General features: G+C 35.5%; 1 protein-coding gene across 1 annotated transcript; it reads right to left on the bottom strand.

The window, feature by feature from the left end:
* Positions 1-3636: 3636 nt before the first annotated feature.
* Positions 3637-14662, bottom strand: LOC104083860 (ATPase family AAA domain-containing protein 5-like). The gene is made up of 15 exons (XM_009587508.1): positions 14518-14662; positions 13994-14287; positions 13722-13818; positions 12745-12827; positions 12500-12645; positions 12234-12384; positions 11578-11748; positions 10426-10544; positions 9448-9541; positions 9150-9214; positions 8039-8219; positions 6508-6695; positions 5379-6217; positions 4057-4221; positions 3637-3872 (listed from the first exon to the last, which is right to left on the bottom strand). Exons 1-15 carry the CDS (start codon positions 14609-14611, stop codon positions 3794-3796), a joined length of 2766 nt encoding a protein of 921 aa, XP_009585803.1. The 5' UTR covers positions 14612-14662; the 3' UTR covers positions 3637-3793.
* Between the last annotated feature and the right edge of the window lie 190 nt (positions 14663-14852).

Consider the following 14852-nt stretch of genomic DNA (forward strand, 5'->3'; position numbering starts at 1 on the left):
CAGCCCCGTACCGCGGCTCGTTACAACGAGACAAGCCTTTTCCTTTGCACAGCACTGAATCAAGCTAGGATAAGCCTCCCCCAACGAGTTACGAGTTTCTGCTCTGAAAATTCATTACTAAGGGTCCTGTTTCCAGAAGGAGGGCTCATCCACGCACCTACAGGTTTGCCTCAACTCCACCTCAGGTTTGTCTCTAAAAACAGTAATTTTAAAAAGCCTGCTAGCTAACAGAACGGCATCCGCTCACCAGACATCGATCAAAGCATTGATACACCAGACAGCAGGGGCGGTAGGCCTTCCTCGGCGGAGCTCTGCCAGCCTGCGAGCGCTCAACACAGTATCTGGTGCTGCAAGGAAAAAAACCTGTCAGCATAACTCAACACAGGGAAAACGGAGTATTTCAGGATTTGCAAAGCCTAATGAAAATGTCCCTCTTCCAAGATAAAGCCGATGTCAAAACGTCTGTGACTTAACATTCAGTTTATCTAAGGAAAGAAAAAGACAAAAGAGAAAATTTTAAGGTAAGGGAAAGATTTTCAAGATTAATTAAATCAGAAATAGATGAAAGATATTAAAATATTTTTCATTTTACTATAGTTTCAGGTTAAACTTAGTTCGCATAGTTAACTTGCATTACTATAGTGCACTACAATATGCAATTTTTCTTTAGTAAAGTTTAGGTATCATCTTGTAAAAACATTGTGTAGCTAGTTACTTTGCAGATGATGAAATACTAGAGATGTGTTATCAGTTGAAAGTACTGACACATTTTTTCTATCCTTTCAGGCACTAAATAGCATTTATTTTTTTTAAATATTGGGAAGTCATGAAACAAGCAGCAGCAGAGTATCTGAAAAGTTGAGTATTGTTCAACTACCTACATAGAATCTCTCTTTTCAGCACTTAACCTTTTAAGAACTGCTATACTACAATATAAACATTGATTTAATTGTCCCCAAAGATCATTTTCTTGCGAGCCATACATTGAAGCTCTTTTGCTAGCTTAATCTTTATGGTGTCCTTACAAATTCTGTAAAATATAAGAGAATCTGTATGACATTTGCAAAATGGTTATTTATATTCAAGACAACCTATAAACCCACCACCAAAAAACCGCAGTGGTCGGTAGCCCCACGATTTTTCTGAGTGTCGTACTCAGATGGCTGAGCTTCAGTGTCTTTCTGCAACTTGCAAGGGACACGTCCTTCCCAGCCCTCAGCTGTCAAGATACATCTTGCCCTGTTTCAGGACTTTTACAAAGACTGAGATAGTCTTGCTTGTAAAGGGATCTTTCCATCCTCCTACTTCTACTCTGCATTACTATTAATACAGCATATGCTTGCAAGAACACGCCTAAGGCTTAACTGCTTTTTTCTGTATTACTCATGGGATTGTAGAATAACATCACCTTCATTTACATTCTAGAAAGCAATACTGGAATGACAGTAAAAAGAAAGAAAAGCTTGAAACTTGGCTGAAATTTCCATGTTTGTTGTTTTTAAATTATTGTACACCTAGTAGTAACTACTGCTTAAATAGGGTGTAGAGTAATTGTGAAACTCCAGGGTTTTTTTACTTCTGGTTTCACTGAATTCTTTTGTTTAGGTAGATCGCAGGCATGGGTTTTGTCTTTTTCCTTTCCAGGTATCTTCAGTCATTCCCAAGATGCCTGAAGCCGATTTTTATGCTTTGGAAGAAAAGGTGTTTTCTGCTCCAAAGAGAAGCTTTTTTTTTTTCTGCCTCTAACGTTACACTTTCACACTGTGGAAGCAATGTTGTATGCCCTACTATATAAGACACATAAGCAAGCTAGATGGGCAGTTTAAAGTACTAAGAAGGGCCCAAACTGTTGCAGGAAAACATTTTGAAGCAAAGGTAGGAGACTTCCACAGTACTGGAATGGATCTTGTGAAGCATTTCCTTTCAAGCTGAGTTAATCAAAACCAGCCCCAGATCTGTTTTCCTCAAGACCAGTCCATCCCTCATGGAAACTTGCTTTCTTCTAGCATACAAAAGATGCTCATACTTGATGCATAAAAATGCAAAGTTGCTAGTTTATCAGAGTTCAAATAAATCATCCCAAGTAGATTATCATTCATTCAAACTGGCTTCAGTTATTTTTATGTGGTAATTGCACACAAGTATCTTAATAAGAAGTGAAATACTTGAATTCCACCTTACCTTTGGACTCCTTTTGGACACCATAGCCTGGATATTCTATTAAAAAGAATTCTTAAGGCGGTTATTAGAACCAGAGAGTTGACTTCAAAAGTAAGTTGTCTCCCATTGCTTTCTACTTTATATTTTTTAAATTATCAATGAATTTCCTAAAATAATACTACTTTATAGGGCCTGTTGTTAATTTATGTCGGTCCCCACTGTAATCTAGTTAAATTGAGATTGCCTTTATAAAGCAGTGAACACATATACTTTTACCTTTTTATTTTAAAAATTTTAAGAAATTTTTGTTCATTTGTTTTTACAAAAAAACCATACAGGAGTTGCTTAGACCACTGATACAACAATACAACCCATTAAGATTTTAACAGCCACCACTTTATTTCATTCTTATTTGATAATTCTGGGCTCCTGAAAGAGTAAGCTATAAAGATTATTATCTACGATGCGGAAGCTTAAAATAATTTACTGTTTTCATAAATACTTCTCATTCCTGAACATCTTTAAGACATGAAAAATGTAAGATGAGAACAGAATGCACTAGAAAATGGCCTTCCTTATTATTACAGAAACAGTGAGGTAAGTGGAGTACCTCTGCATGGCACCAATCTGACTCAGTTTGAAGAACAGTCCAACTGCAATATAAAGGTGAAAGTATACATGGTTGAAATATTTCCATTTAAAAAACCCTTAAACATCATCTTTATGGACTGAAAACATTAAGTTTTAGGAGTCTTACTTTTCATACAACAGAAATATTCAGAATTGTAGCAAAGTCTCACAAATTTATTGTTGTATAAAAACAGATTCAATCACAAATAATCAGGCTGAAGTCTTGTCAAATACAAAATGAAGTATAAAAATAGAACACAATATACAAGACTAAAAGTAGTTAAATATTACTGAAACCAAAAGTAACACTGGAATAATTGTTATTTACAAAATCTTGCCTAATCTTTGAGTCCATCTTGAGCTACAGTAATAATTTCTCTACCTTTTTAGGAGATTAACATGCAGATCTGACAGCTGTAAATAATGGAGTTAAACGAATGTATACAAATATATGTACACTGAGGCATAGTGCTTTGTAAAAACTTTGTTACTCTGTCATTATTGTGAAGACTTGTTTTTAGTCATTTACGTTTTAGAAGACTTGTCTCCTCCTTTCCCTGCCCCCTCCCACCCTGGGGTATTTAACATTTAACTGCAAATTCAGAAAGAAACAAGCTTATTTTAATAAAACGGTCTCCTCAGAAAAAAGCAACTTTGCTGTGGAAGTTGTGACGGTCGTTACAAAAGGACTTCATGCTATGTGATACACAAATTACAGAGAAAGATAGTATGAAGTAGTCCCCATTGATTAGTTAGTGCATTTAATGTTATAAATGCACTTATTGGACAAGCACCAAACAAACCCACATTTCAGTTGTGGAGAGCACTATCATGACAATAGATATATACATTATTTTAAATACTTATAGAAATTTAATATACAAATGGCTCTGAATATACAATAAAATAATGTGGTAAAAATAATAATAATTAAAAAAAAAAAAAATCAAACTATGGTGAGAATACCACCATTAGGCACAAAGTATTTCTGGTGTTAGCAATTCTAAGGGAAGTCCAAAGAGAGATCGTTTATCATTTGTCTGGGTATTTCAAGATGAATCCCTTCAAGATAATGCAAGAACCTGTAAAAAGAAAAGTAAAAGTGACTATAAGGGAACAAAGTTATTTCCAAATACGAGGCAACACTTATTAAAGAGGCAAACGTTCACCTTTCTTGTCTAGAATTATTTGACAAAATATTTTATTAAAATTTTTAACTACCTTGTAAATTGAAATGTAGCAAGATTTAGGAAAACCAAAACTTACCTTCTTTTAGTCTTCCCTTGCTCTTTAAGCTTCTCAGACCTACAGATACTGCGAAGAGTGGGGAGGTATTCGAGTATGCTGGCTTGCTTATTACCCAGGTTTAAAGGACTTCTGGAAAATACTGTTCTGATGACTGCCAGCCTCTTCTGTGCTTTTTTGTGAATGCTGAAATGGAGAATGAAGCTTTATTGTTTCTTGTTCAAGAATGTGCAGTCCCTATTTTGTTCCTTTAAGATCAAATCCACTGGTTTAAAACTCTTAAACAAAATGATGTCCAAAACTGCGTCCCAATGGATTAGATGCCTGCAAATTCTGATCGTGTGCTGCTTATACAGCATCACGAAGCTGCACACAGAGACAGAAACATGAGGGACAGTAGTTTGTTTGGCCAATGCTCTTAGCTTAACTACGGAGTCTAATCTGGGAAAGTCTTCACAATCTAGTTACATATGTGAGGTTTAGTACATCCATCGGACAACGTAACCAAAAGCATCTGTGGTCTTCAAAAATAAAAAGCGTCATACAATTGGTATTTCCAGAATGTCAATATCAGATCCAGTGTATAACTCATGATATATTGGCCAAACTTGGTCACAGGTTAGATGGTTAGCTCCATTTTGACACTGCTCCTTTGGGTACTGGCTTACCGAAATAAGTCTAAGCTATTTTCCTATTCAGACACGTGAATAGGTTTTATTCACTTATTATGCCAATTTCATGTATGATGACTTGTTTATCTTAAAAACAATCTTTCATATCCACACTTGCTAGCAGCAATGTATTCTTTGATCTTTTATAATATATTAAAGGTTATTCTTTGTTAGCATAAACTACTACAAAAAAAATTGCAATAACTTTGCTCTGAATTTTGTTAGGTCTTCATCAAGCAACACCTACGCATTTAATAAAGACTCAATATGACCAGGCACTGGATGAAAAATTTGCATGTCTAGTACTTGCAGAATCCATTTCAGTCCACCTGTCTCTCTTGAAAAAGCCATTCCTTTAGGTTTTTGTTTTTCTTTTGAGGGGGGTGGTGGTGTTTGTTTGTTCATTTCTAAAGTAAACAGACCAGATTAAGGCTACCATTCCTGAATAACATTATAGTCGGGCTATTCAAATGAAAGTCACTTTTTGCAGAGATTGCCAAGCAGTTAATGTAAGCAAAGTGAACAACGTATTCCAGTGTTTTGAGACATACTGACACGTTCACCTTTGTATGAATGTGTATACATAGTATCTGAAACAGTCCTACACCCTGTGAAATGCTTTTCTTGACAAATAACTGTATTATATTCCAGAAGTATTAAGCAAAGTCTTACCTTGAATCAGCTGACTGACTGAAGGATACATAATTTCTTGTGTTTGAAATATGCAAAGTAAGCCCCTCCAGTTGATCACTTTCAGGTGTGTTACTGGTACTCAAAGAGGATTCCAAGTTTTGTGAAATATCAACAGAACATTTGTTAAAACTGAGCGCCTCAATAGCTGCCTTTATTTCACTGCAGCTCTGGGAGCTCCACCAATCAGTATTTTCTATACTGAATTCATCACAAAGACCATTTTTGATTTTGCCATTTGTCCAATTAAATCCTTCATCTTTAGAAAACTCCAGTGGTTCCTTGGTGTTAGTGTTTACACAGCAATCCAAGAAAGACATGTGCTCCACAAATTCAGTCAGTGAATTCAGACACTGAAAAACAAGAGCAGACCTTTTCTCATTTGCTGAGGTTTTAGTTTTAATTTCTTTTTCTTCTTTATTCATCAACAATTTTGATTCCTCTTTATTCACTTCAGCACATGATGTAGGACTATCTGATGGCAAAGTTATGAATTCAGCTGAATAGTTCAGTCCAGGATCAAATAAGTCACTATCATCCAATGTATCAAGCCTTTTCTGGTTCTTTGTCTTTTTAGACTTTTTTCCAGGACTACTTTTTCCAGAGCAGTAACTGTTAGTAGATCTGTTTTTCGAAGAAAAAACAGATATGGTAGTCCTTTCAAGTATAGAGTTAGAGGCTTCAGATTGGTTTGAAAGAACTTGCACTGGTAAAGGAAGAATAAGTTCAAGATTACTATACATAAAATCCACCTTCTTCATCTGGAATTCTGTGAGAAGCTGCATCAATTTATTCCATTTCTCCATGGTTGTGATTTTGTGCTGTAAAACAATAATAGTGAAAAATTTATTAATTCATTAAAATAATTTAAAAAAAAATGTTATTACAGAAAATCTCATACTCCTGGCTTTGTGTTTATGAGGCGAGGGACTGTTTTGCTTGCGGGACACTGTCCCAGTTCAGATTTTGGTTAGTAACAATAGAATCCCCTAATTTCTACAACAAACCTTTTCAAAGAGATTTGCTTCTAAGATGATGCTATTCATAGCGATGATTATACTCAATTATCTTGCAATCATTCAAAGTATTAGCTAGTCAACTACAAAAATACCTTAAGAAATGTAAACAGATCTTCTGAAGGCAACAGGATATTCTTAAGGCCAAGCAATGTCTCTACACAGCCTGTATCACATTTTGGAAACTCCGGAAGACACGCATCAGCTTGAGAAAAATCAATCTTGGAATCAGTAGTCTTTTCAGAATGAATTACATGATCTGCTTTATTTGTCTCATCTCCTCCTGCACAAAGATAACATGCTTTACTTGAAAAGAAACAATTGCATCATGAAATCAATTTTTTTCCCTCTTTGCCTCAATTCCTTTTATAAAAGATACCATAACTGTCGCCTCTTGCTGCAGTTCTGAATGAATATAGCGACTGAAATTCGTCATCCCCATCCCTGTTCATCATCCCCATTTCATTTCTTTAAGCGTTACCAATTTGCCCGCTCTCCCTTCTTTGCAAGTAACCATTTGAAATAGTCTCTTCTTCCTTTTATGCCCCACTAGACTCTCTCTGTCGCTCGCTCACACGCAGTCTCACTCACCCACACCTCTTGAAGATCCTTCCTGTATCCTTTGGGACCAAGTTCTTACCCTTGCTGCCTGCTTGCTAGGTGTCCAATTTTTCTCCTTTTTTCAGTTCTGCTTCTTCTAGATGAATTACCTACAACTCAGCTAAATGGATAAAGAACTGCAAACTCTGAGTTGAAGGGAAACTACTACTGGCTCCCTGCTCTGCCCAATTTTGCTACTGTCCTGGTTTTGGCTGAGATAGAGTTAATTTTCTTCCTAGTAGCTACTATAGTGCTGTATTTTGGATTTAGTATGAGAATAATGTTGGTAACACACTGATGTTTTAGTTGTTGTTAAGTAGTGCTTACGCTAGTCACAGACTTTTCAGCTTCTCATGCCCTGCCAGCGAGAAACTGGGAGGGGGCACAGCCAGGACAGTTGACCCAAAGGGATATTCCATACCCTATGACACCATGCTCAGTATATAAACTACGGGAAAGGTGGCCAGGGGGCCACTGCCTGGGCCACTGGCTGGGCACTGGTTGTCGAGTGTGAGCAATTGCATCGTGCATCACCTGCTTTGTATATTCTTCTTATCATTATTATTATTACTACTACTATTTTGTTTTATTTCAATTACTAAACTGTTCTTATCTCAACCCACAAGTTTTTTTGTTGTTGTTTTTGTTTTGTTTTGTTTTCTTCAATTTTACTCTTGCTATTCTCTCCCCCATCCCACCGGGGGGAGGGTGAGCGAGTGGCTGTGTGGTGCTCAGTTGCCGGCTGGAGTTAAACCACGACAGCTACTCAGAAGAGGAAAGGGAGATAATTAAGTACCATAATCATGGGTAATAAACAGTTGCAATAAAAAGAAAACTTTTAGTTCTGTATGCATATATACAAGGCTTTGAAGTAGCCAAAAAAAGCCCCTCAAAACTCTACCCAAATGTTTAGGAGTCTTACAGAAAGTTACCATCTATTCATACATGTCTAAGAATGGTTTGATTTAATCAAATTCATGTTAAAATGGAGAAATTTTTTTTTTTAATTAAATTAAATCAACCTACCATGATGTGCCAAACTTTTGTCTTTCAAGCATCCACCTCCACTTCTAACCCAAAATTGTAAGTAGAGAACACTTTGTCTGATATCACAGTTATTAGTGGTTAACAGAGCAGCTAAGTCTTTTACATCTGTTCGTAGATTCTCAGCCAGACACAGCACTTGAAGATAGCTAGCAGCATTTATCTAAACAAAAGTTAGACAAAGACCACTGAAAACAACTCTTACCAATCAGACTCAATAGTCACACAGAAACAAATTATTCTATTTATGCTTGCAATACATTTTTCCTTTTAATACAGAAGATTAGTTTATTAAATTAGATTACAGTTACATTAAAACCTTGATAGAAAAGCAGAATACTGTACCAAATCTAAACAGGCCAATCAGAGAATTAAGTTAAATTTAGAAATTCAACTCACTAAAACCAAACAAAACACACATATTCTGCCTATGTTTCTGAAACCACATACACCTTGCTTCTCATCACCAGTGAACAGGTTTTAGTGAACTATATTAACTTTAAAGATTTTTCTTTCTTTCTTTTAACTCTGCAATCATCTGGTAGTCCAAAAGATTTTCAATTTCACATTAAAAAAAATTCCCCTTCTCAAAGATTAGTTCCTTCTGATTCTCATTTATTTAGGTTTTTCATATAATATAGTTGCAAATAAAACTATTTGCTATACAGAATACTAGTGTTTACATTAAAGGTATAACCCATAATATTTCTAGAATAGTTCCTATACTTCTTAATGAACGAATCAATACCAGCATAGTCAGCCTTCAGATCAAATCTATTAGATATATCATCTATGAAATTATTTACTACATCCTAAAAACTAATTTAAGGGACGAAGTGATGTTCTTATTTTAATTCTCTCAAACACTAAATGGTTAAGAAAATAAATCTTCCAGGCTAGTAACAAAAGTTTTACACGGAAAGACAAATACATCCTACACATCCTTGCACAAAACCCGAGGAAATAGTCTTCTGATGAAACAGATATATTACATCAGATAAATATAAACCTACACCAACATTTAAATTTCAAACTTAAATTAGCTGACAATTACTTGCTTAGGATATATCTGCATTTCCAAACACAGACTTACCAAGGAAGGGGTTCTAAAGTTGATCTCTTCAAAATAGCCGTCAAACATTAAGCTGAATGTTGGATCTATATAAAGAGGTATCAGTGAACTGTCACGACATTATGTTCAAAACTAATTATTTCCTCTACCCATTAGAGCAGCCAGTATCTTTATTCAAATACTAAAATACTCGCTTTATAGTCTCCACTCATTTAATTTTACATCTAGGAGCTGTATTCAACCATCACCATTTAAAGCATCTTATTAAAAGAGGCTCTTCTGTCTGTAAAGTCTAATTACTGTAACAAACCCTACTCACCATTGGTAGTAAGAATTACAGGTCTCTTTGCAGTTGCCATGAATGTCTTTATTGCACTTAGAAATCCTGCATCTTCATCAAATATTATATCTACCTATAGGAAACAAATGAAGTGCAAAACATCAATAGCTTTAACAATAGCTACAAGCTGTGAGTGCAGTCATACTGTTAATGACTGAGTAAGACTTAACATTAATACAGGTTTCTTGAACATGCATGGGCAATGACAGTATACAAGCTTCAGGTAAAGTTCAGTTGTTAGCACACAACACTTTGATCACAGTCTTCCGTGCTGAAGCTTACAAAATCACAGACTGGCTGAGGTTGGAGGGACCTTGAGGTCAACATGTCCAACCCCCCTGCTCAAGTTGGGTCAACCTAGAGCATGTCCAGGACTCTGTCCAGGTGGCTTTTGAAGTTTGTTTTTTTTCTTTTTAACAGAGTTGCAGCAGTGATCTGTAGGATCAACCCACAGTTGGCAACATTGCTATACCTCCTTTACTTACTTAAAATTACATTCTTGGCTGCAATTTTGTATTCTTAGTTTAAGCCTCAATTACATTTTTGGGCAAGAGGTTAAACAAAAGAAGAATTTAATGTGGGCTTAGATAGTGTAATTACTGGGGTGTTAATGGTGACTTTTACAGTGTCTCCGTGCACGTAAGTAGTGTAAAATTATAAACCAACACTTTTCGCCTAATCAAAGGAATTAAATTAGCAGAATCCTGCAAACTGTTCTAACAGTGAACAACTGTTGATAAAGAAACTATCATCTATCTTTTAAAATAACGATCCATGGTTAAGAAAAGTACTCATGAGGATGAAATCATCAAACACTGAATTAATTTTTAAGAAGTTGATAATCCTCACACTTGAATCTACCTAGAAGTCTCAAGGACGAAGGGGAGAAAAGTTGAACTCCTTAAACATAATGGTATGACGTATTGTTCACATCAATGTATTTCACATTAATTTTACCTCTTCAAAAAGAATGAGAGATGTTGCACTTTTTCTGTTGTGTTCTCCTCCTTCTACTTCTTTGTTTATTGACTTAATTTGAGCATCTTTCTTTTCTTCACGTGAATTCTGAGTATTTCCTGCGCATGGGCAAAGAATTGAGCAGGAAGTAAAGGAGGACGGAAACCATTTAACGTGCATTCTAGACACTAGTTTCAAAAACACCCCATGTGTAAACTGCTTAAGAAAATCTACACTGACACAAAACCTTAGAAATCTGACCTACATCCTTTTCTGATGTTTCGTTTAAAAAAAATTGCAACAAATTTCTTGGGAATTCAACAGTGTTTGGTAAAGGGCTAACTATTTATAGAATTAATTCTGCACCTAACCTGTTTGTGACCTATGATGTCTCAGGGGCACGGAGTAGATAAGTCCTTCAGAACAGTGCAATATGATTGCCTGAAAAGACAAGGACTAGACTCGATTGCCCCAATTCAGTCCAGCACTTTGCTCATGCATTCCTCTGTACTGTCTGTGCAAAAACACTGGGTGTCCAAATACATTATTTCCTCTCTAAAAACTTGTCTAAGACTTCTCGATCCCATGAAACATTTAGAAATATACCTTCCAATATTAAGAGACTCAAAGATTTCAGTGTGCCTTTCTATGTATTAAAATCCACAGTCTGTAATAAAACATTTACTGGCTTTACAGGACCTCTTAATTCTGTGGCAGTAATTTTGAGATAGAGAGAGAGATAGAGAGAGAGATATATACACACCACCTAGCACAATGACCATTCCACACCAACCTGAAACAGGCACTGAGGTAATACAAAGGTGTGTTTTTCTAGAGACAGATTTTAATTTATCTTCTCTTACCTAAAGACTCGGGGCGGGGGGGAACAACCCCAAACCAAAAAACCAAACAACTAAGGAAAGCCTACTGAACTTCAGATAGTCTGTACCCTAGTTAACCCTCCAGTAATACACAGTAATGACTACTTTCTATGTAGTTAAGTGTACCTGTGATGCATTAAGTAACTCTTGCCAGCCGTTGGAGTGTAATAAGTGTGCTCTACTCTTTTCTCCACACAGCTCCACATATATAGTAGTGCAGCGTAGGATTTCCGTCTCCAAAGGTAACTAATTATTAAATAGTGATACCTACCTTTATTTTTTTCTTGAGATGTTACAGCTCCATCATTACCTTTACATTTGGAAGAAATTTTGAAATAGTTTGCAAGTGTTTTAGGGGGCAAGCTTCGTTTTAATCCTGCTCCTTTTGGTGACAATGGAGGTTTTCTTGGTGAAATAACTTTCTTTGGAGAATACATTTTTTCTGCAAGATATGTTTTATAATAAATTTAAGCTGGAAATGTAATCTCAAACTGATATTTCTCAGGGAAATTTAGAGCAAATCCCAGTTTTGTATCTAGTACAGGACAGGTTTACTGTGCTGATTTCTGCTTATTTTACTTTCCTCCTGTTATAGGGAATGCTTTCTGTTCAACTTTCTATTCAAGTGCTATAACATTTACTCCACTCTACAGAAATAACTTAAGATAATCAAGAGTCGGTCATTTTGATAAAGTCATTATTTAATTTGGTATGTAGTTGTGTTAACCAACAGAGCATTTCTTATTATTATGGCCACATAAGCTGAAATTTGCTGTCTTTTTTTAAACAACTGATGTCTAAAAATTGTTTTGGGAACTCAGTTCCTTTAAACAAAAAAAACCCCACAACAACAAAAACCCACCCTAACAAAAAAAAAAACCCAAACCCCCAACCAAACAAAAAAACCCATATAACCATGAAACTTACTTGGTGACTTGGCACTGCTGCAACTGTTAAAAAAGCAAGGCTTATGTGCATTAATGCCTTTTTTGTCCACTTGATGAGACTGAGTAGCTTCTTTTAGTTGAGACAGTATCTGTCTACCGCTACGCTGGCAAGAGGCATTGACTTCAAATATCTGCAATGGTATTTAATTTACATTAAAAAAAATTGTAGACACCTTGTATTACGAATGCTTTCATATCACTAGTTACAAATAAGAAAAATGGCACTGAGGAAAGGACTCTACAAACCTTAAAACCAAGCTCCTGAGCACAAGCATATACTGCAGCAGTTTTCCCCACTCCTGGTGGGCCAGTTATGAGAACTGTATTGCAAAGGCTAGTCTCTTCCTCAATATTAGATTTATTATCTTTAAAGTCAAGGCTGTCCAAAGACTCTGCAGAATTATTTAAAAAAAAAAGAAAGGATTCATGTAATTTTTATGCCAACTTTAACAAAAAGAAGCTATATATATTATTTTTAATTCTATCAGCACCTTCATGCTCTTTGTCCTCCTTTTCCCCTTTCTGATTTCTTTTTTCTTCCCACTCAGCTCTTTTTTTCCATTCTTTTAACCAACTATAAAAGGAAGGAACAAAACAAAAAATAAAAACTACTGCTGAATAAAGTGAACCAAATTCAGATGGAACAGAACATAAAACTAGGGGACATCAGCCACTTGTTAAACCCCTCAGAAACTTATCAAGTCCTTTCAGATTTAAAAAAACCAAAAACCAACCAAACAAAAACAAAAAACCAAACCCACACAATTAGTCAGGGTTAGTTTGATTCTTTTGTAAAAAAGGATTCCTTCTTCATTCTCTGTTCTATTAGTTGATTGATATAAAAGCAAGTCACTTGGCAAGCTACTTAAACTGAGGAAAATGCTTTATCATTCATAGTTTAGTGTTGTTTGTCAAATGGATCTTTAAATTCCACGTAAAAGCCACAACAATAACTTAAATCCATACAGAAAATTTAATGGAAAGCACAATATATTAGATGGACTTTAGCGCTAAATTACTGTCAAAAGCAGAGGCAGTGCATCAAGATCAGGATCAGGCATGCTTGTAGGGAAGTATAGACAAGTACTGGTAAGTTGCTCTCTCTCATTCATAGAGTGTAAGCTTAAATAACCTTAAAAAATTAATTTTTACTGAAATTGTAAGGGCATTAGTTACTTAAGTATTTCATTCTATCCCACAGCCTAATGTATCATTTCATACGTGTTTTTGTTTTGTACCATACAAGCTACCGAGATATTACTGTAAAAGAAACTATGACCAAAAGATCATTAACACCAACTTATTTCTGCAACTTTTTGTAAGTAAACCAAAACAAAGGCCACAAACATACACCCTGTGAGAGTTATTCAAGCATAGTATAAAATAATGACTTTGCTTCTTTGAGCATAATCAAGTAATATGACGTTCTGAGTTATTTTAAGAATGGATCCATTCTGCCACTTCTGACCTGTGTAGCCTTTCAATTTCTTTCTTGTTCCCTACAAGTTCACTGGAATCTTGAGGCTGATATTTTTCTGTCCAGAGCATGTCTTCCTTTTCAACACCTACAGAAAAAATATTATCCGTTTTTAAATAGTTCTTCATGCAAAAGAGTTGATGAAGTCTAACAGAATATTAAGACTAGATACAAGTTTTGCATCACAGTAGAAAGCTGACATACATCATATAGACATTCCCTCAATGCAAAGAGAATTAAAATCAGACAGGAAATGCAGTCACCTGAAAGTGCATTTGGCTCTAATAAATATTCAGTGTCTTCTATCATAATATCTGGGTTCTGAGTCTTGTTTTTTCCCAAATGCGTGGCTTGTCTTGTCTCTGCTTGTTTTTCTCCAGATACGGGAGAAATAAGGTTCCTGGAAACTCTGGATTTTATTTCAGTCTCTGTACCTTCAATTTGTTTTCTTCTTTTTGATTTGTGATCTTCCGTTTCTTTCCTTTTCCTCTTGGTTTCCTTCCAATTTTCAGAATGTTTCTGATTTATCTCAGAATTTGCAGTGCCATCTCTGCTTTCTAAGACAAAAAAAAATTACATCCTTTTAAAATTTCAAGCTACATCCATTACAACTGTACATTTGTTTAAGCCTTATTTAAAGAATTTGGTCAAAATGACCTAAAACATGAGGACCAATTTATTTCCAACAGTATTCCTTCACAGACATATTTCGGGAAATTCCAAGTTGCCTTTTTATGCCAGACAGAGTGAGAGTGTAAGTTTGTTTTTCCCTATATAGATTACTAACCTTGTATACTGTTTTCAAAAACCAACCGTTCCGTTTGCTTTTTCAGAAACTTGTAGAAGTATTTTCTCACAGGAAATTGAGAATTAGAAGACATGATCTCATCTAGTAAATCTTTCCTGAATGTACGAGGAAAAACCGGTCGGTGGCCAGAAAGCTGTAATACACACACACATACAAAAAAAAAAAAAGTTATTTGAAAACGTTGCACAGAATAACAATGACAGTTTTGCATAATTTAAATTGGTAGCTGTCTTGTTAAACCCAGAGACTAACAGAAAGCCTTGAGAATTGTCTAATGTTACGATGCAGAATGGGTAAGTCACACATGGGGGGGG

Source organism: Fulmarus glacialis, unplaced genomic scaffold (genome assembly GCF_000690835.1).
Source record: "Fulmarus glacialis isolate BGI_N327 unplaced genomic scaffold, ASM69083v1 scaffold17691, whole genome shotgun sequence".
NCBI classification, from domain to species: domain Eukaryota; kingdom Metazoa; phylum Chordata; class Aves; order Procellariiformes; family Procellariidae; genus Fulmarus; species Fulmarus glacialis.